General features: G+C 50.3%; 1 protein-coding gene across 2 annotated transcripts in view; it reads left to right on the top strand.

Moving 5' to 3' along the window:
• Positions 1–3289, top strand: part of Xkr6 (XK related 6) — a 235644-nt gene that overhangs the window by 488 nt on the left and 231867 nt on the right. Inside the window, exon 3 of one of the 2 annotated variants that reach the window (XM_023714734.1) lies at positions 1–446. This exon is cut by the window's left edge and continues 7 nt beyond it. In XM_023714734.1, the coding sequence (XP_023570502.1) occupies positions 1–446 (446 nt within the window). The remainder of the gene's footprint in view (positions 447–3289) is intronic. The other variant, XR_002820993.1, reaches the window with a different exon arrangement.

The raw sequence follows: 3289 nt of genomic DNA, 5'->3' as shown, positions 1-3289 counted from the left end.
CCCCCGACGCCCCCGGCCGCGCGGCCGCAGCCCTCGGCGCCGCAGTCGGAGCGGCCGTGGCTCGACTGCCTGTGGATCGTGCTGGCGCTGCTGGTCTTCTTCGGGGACGTGGGCACCGACCTGTGGCTGGCCCTCGACTACTACCGCAAGGGGGACTACGGCTACTTCGGGCTGACCCTCTTCTTCGTGCTGGTGCCGTCGCTGCTGGTGCAGAGCCTGAGCTTCCGCTGGTTCGTGCAGGACTACACGGGCGGCGGGCTGGGCGCCGTGGAGGGGCTCAGCAGCCGTGGCCCTCCCATGATGGGGGCCGGCTACGGCCACGGTGCGGCCCGCGGCGGCCCTGGCGCGGCGGCCTCGGCTACGCCGGGGGCGCAGCGCCTGTGCCGCCTCTCCGTGTGGATCTGGCAGTCGGTCATCCACCTGCTGCAGATGGGGCAGGTGTGGAGGTAAGCGCGCTGCGGGCGTGGGGGCGGGGGCCCGGCCGGCTGCGAGGAGGGGGCCTGTCGGGTGCCGGCCACGCCTTTTGGCTCGAGAGTCCGGGTCCTGCCGCGTGTCCGGGTCACACTTGCTGGAGACCCTGCCCCAGGCTTCCCTTCCCACTGCCTCTGCAGACCTCCGTATCCCGATTGTCCCAGCCCCCTCTATCCTAAGGTAACCAGCCGCGGGCGCTCTGTCTGCACCCCAGTTGGTATCCTTATCCTGTTCTGGGGGCCCGTCCTCCGTCCTCCAGGTGGTTTGCACGCGGTAGTGCTCCCCGACCCCGGACGTTTCCCCTCTGCCCTGCTCCCCTCTGCAGTGGCCAGCATGGGCCCCCGCCCCGGTGGAAAAGTCCTCGCTGCTTCCCCTGATAGCGCCCCTCGGTTCCGCGCCCCTCCCCCTCCCCGCGAACGAAAGACTGCCCTCCTGGAAGGAAAAATGACTCTGCTGGGTTAGACGTGCCCTTCCCTTAGTGCCAGGTAGAAATTGGATGTGGGTGACAACAGCAGGACCGCTAGGAAATCAGTTAACCACCGACTCCCTTTGGTAGCCAGGCCATGGAGTAGTGATTGCTGTTTACACCAGATCCAAGCTTAGCTTTGCGGCCCTTTCTTCTTCGGTAAATTCCAGTGTGCCAGGTGACCTCCTCCAAAACCACTTGCGATGCCCTCTGTCCAGGAGCCTCAACTGGCTGCCTGGCTGGCTGAACGGAGGCAAAATGAGCCCATTGAAACCCTAGCCGGCACCTCAAGCCCAGGCAGCGAGGCTGTATTCTACATTCCACCAGCATTGAGTTGTAGGTGAGCGCATTTGCAAGAGAAAAACATTACCAGAGGAGAAAATTGCACTGTAAAAAGCCCTTCAGGTGCGTCGGTCCTGTGGAAAGGCTGCTGGCCTCGCCTGCCCTGGACTCCTCCGCCTAGTGGGAAAATTCTGGCCTTGAAGTCTCAGGCTATGGGAGGGTTATGCAGGTTAGCTGTAAGAAAGTTCGTTGTCTTTTTGGTTGTTTGTCCAGATCTCTGTTCTGAATCGGTGGTTTTAGAAAGCATGAGATTGAATTAAGTCAAATCATGAGGGAAAAATGTTAGAACTTTGTCCTAGAGGATGAATTCAGGGGATGATCTTTGATTTTCCTGGTCTTCCCGTAGTTATTTAGTGATGTTTCTAGGTTAACCAAGAAACCATTTGTATAGCTGCATTTGCCTGCAGATATTGTTTCCTGCTGTCAAGTTTATAGTGATACAGCGAATAAGAGAAAAAAAAAATGCTAGTTTTAGTTGTTAGGTGCTTAGATTAAGGCCAGATAACATTTTGAATACATTTTGATTAAATTCTGAAGCCCCCAACTACAAATACAGATCAACAATAGTGAGTTTGCATAGATTTTCTTCAGTTACTTGGAGGCTGGTAAAATGCAAACAGCAATGAAGGAAGGGGAAAGGAGAGAGACTTTGAAGTCCTAACAGAATTTAGCAGCATGAATTTAATGGCAAGGTTTTAGCTGACTGAGCCAAAGTCGCTCATCTCCCTGTCTTTACACTTTTGAGTCTTCCATGTGCACCACCACTTACACGAGAGTGCTGCAGCAGGTTAGGATTCCAAATTCCTGACACTTACTTGTAATGTAAGCCGTATCATTTATTAGTAGAAAGCTTTTGGGACATTATGAAGTTAGGATTTGGTTTCACAGTCTTAAGCAGCCCCCCGTTACCTGAATCTTTATTTTTCTTTATTTCTTTGTTAAAATTTACGTATGTATTTGATACAGGGTCTCACTACACAGCTTGGGCTCATAGTGATCCTTCTGTTTCAGCCTCCCAGCACTGGGATTACAGGTGTGTGTACCAAACCCAGTTTAGGTGGCCAGCATCGTCCTGAGGTTTGGGGAATCAAATATCGGTCCTTGTGCTCACCAGGCAGGCAGTTAGACCTTTGAGCTATCTCCCCTGACCCCTTTCACCTGAATATTAGTTAAAGTAGAAGTCCGCATTTGGTACAGACTGAAAAGTACATTTTAAGTATAAATTTAGCTCTCGTAGTTGTGCTGAGCAGGGTGGCATATTTTTTCCCCTCATCTTCATTTAACTTGCAAGGTCTACAGTGGTACATATTTTAGGAAGATGCCAATGATTTTAGTATATCTAACTTTTTAAGTGTCTTTCTAGATTAGAATGTATCTCAACATGAAGTTATTAAAAGACATGCTAATTCAGCTAAGCCATTTCGTTGAACATAGCTGTATTTCAAAGGCAGTATTTGGCAAGGAGGGATTTTATTTTTGTTCAATTTTTCCAGCAGGCTGGCTTTGCTTGAAGCACTCCAGGAGCAAGGTCTGCTCCTTCGTTCCTGCTAGGCACGTTGCTTGCTCTGAAACCACTCAGATGTAAGGGCTTTGCAGAAAGGACCTTAGTCTTGTTTTTCTCTATTGGCAAACAAAGGTGCAGAAACAGTGCCTCAGTTTTTACTGCAGGCTTTTGGGGTTGTAATTGTTTTCTTTATCCTATTTGTCCCCTAAATTGTGCTATTTTCATGTGGCCACAGGATGTAAAGGTTAAGGCCTAGAAATTCTCTCACTTGAAATTAGACATCATCAAAACCTGCTCCACAAAATCATGAATACCTACCCTTTTACATGCTTTTCCTTTTCGTTCTTTTTTTTTTTTTTTAAGTATATTTGGTACAGGGTCTTACTATGTAGATTGGATGTTGTGCTTCTCCCATTTTCAGCCTCCCAAGCACTGGGATTACAAGTGTGTGCCACCATGCCCAGTCTTCCTGTTCTGTTTTTTTTTTTTTGCTTGCTAGAGGTACT

This window comes from Octodon degus, unplaced genomic scaffold (assembly GCF_000260255.1).
Source record: "Octodon degus isolate 3935 unplaced genomic scaffold, OctDeg1.0 scaffold00036, whole genome shotgun sequence".
Classification (NCBI taxonomy): domain Eukaryota; kingdom Metazoa; phylum Chordata; class Mammalia; order Rodentia; family Octodontidae; genus Octodon; species Octodon degus.
This window is presented reverse-complemented; position numbering and strand designations above follow the sequence as displayed.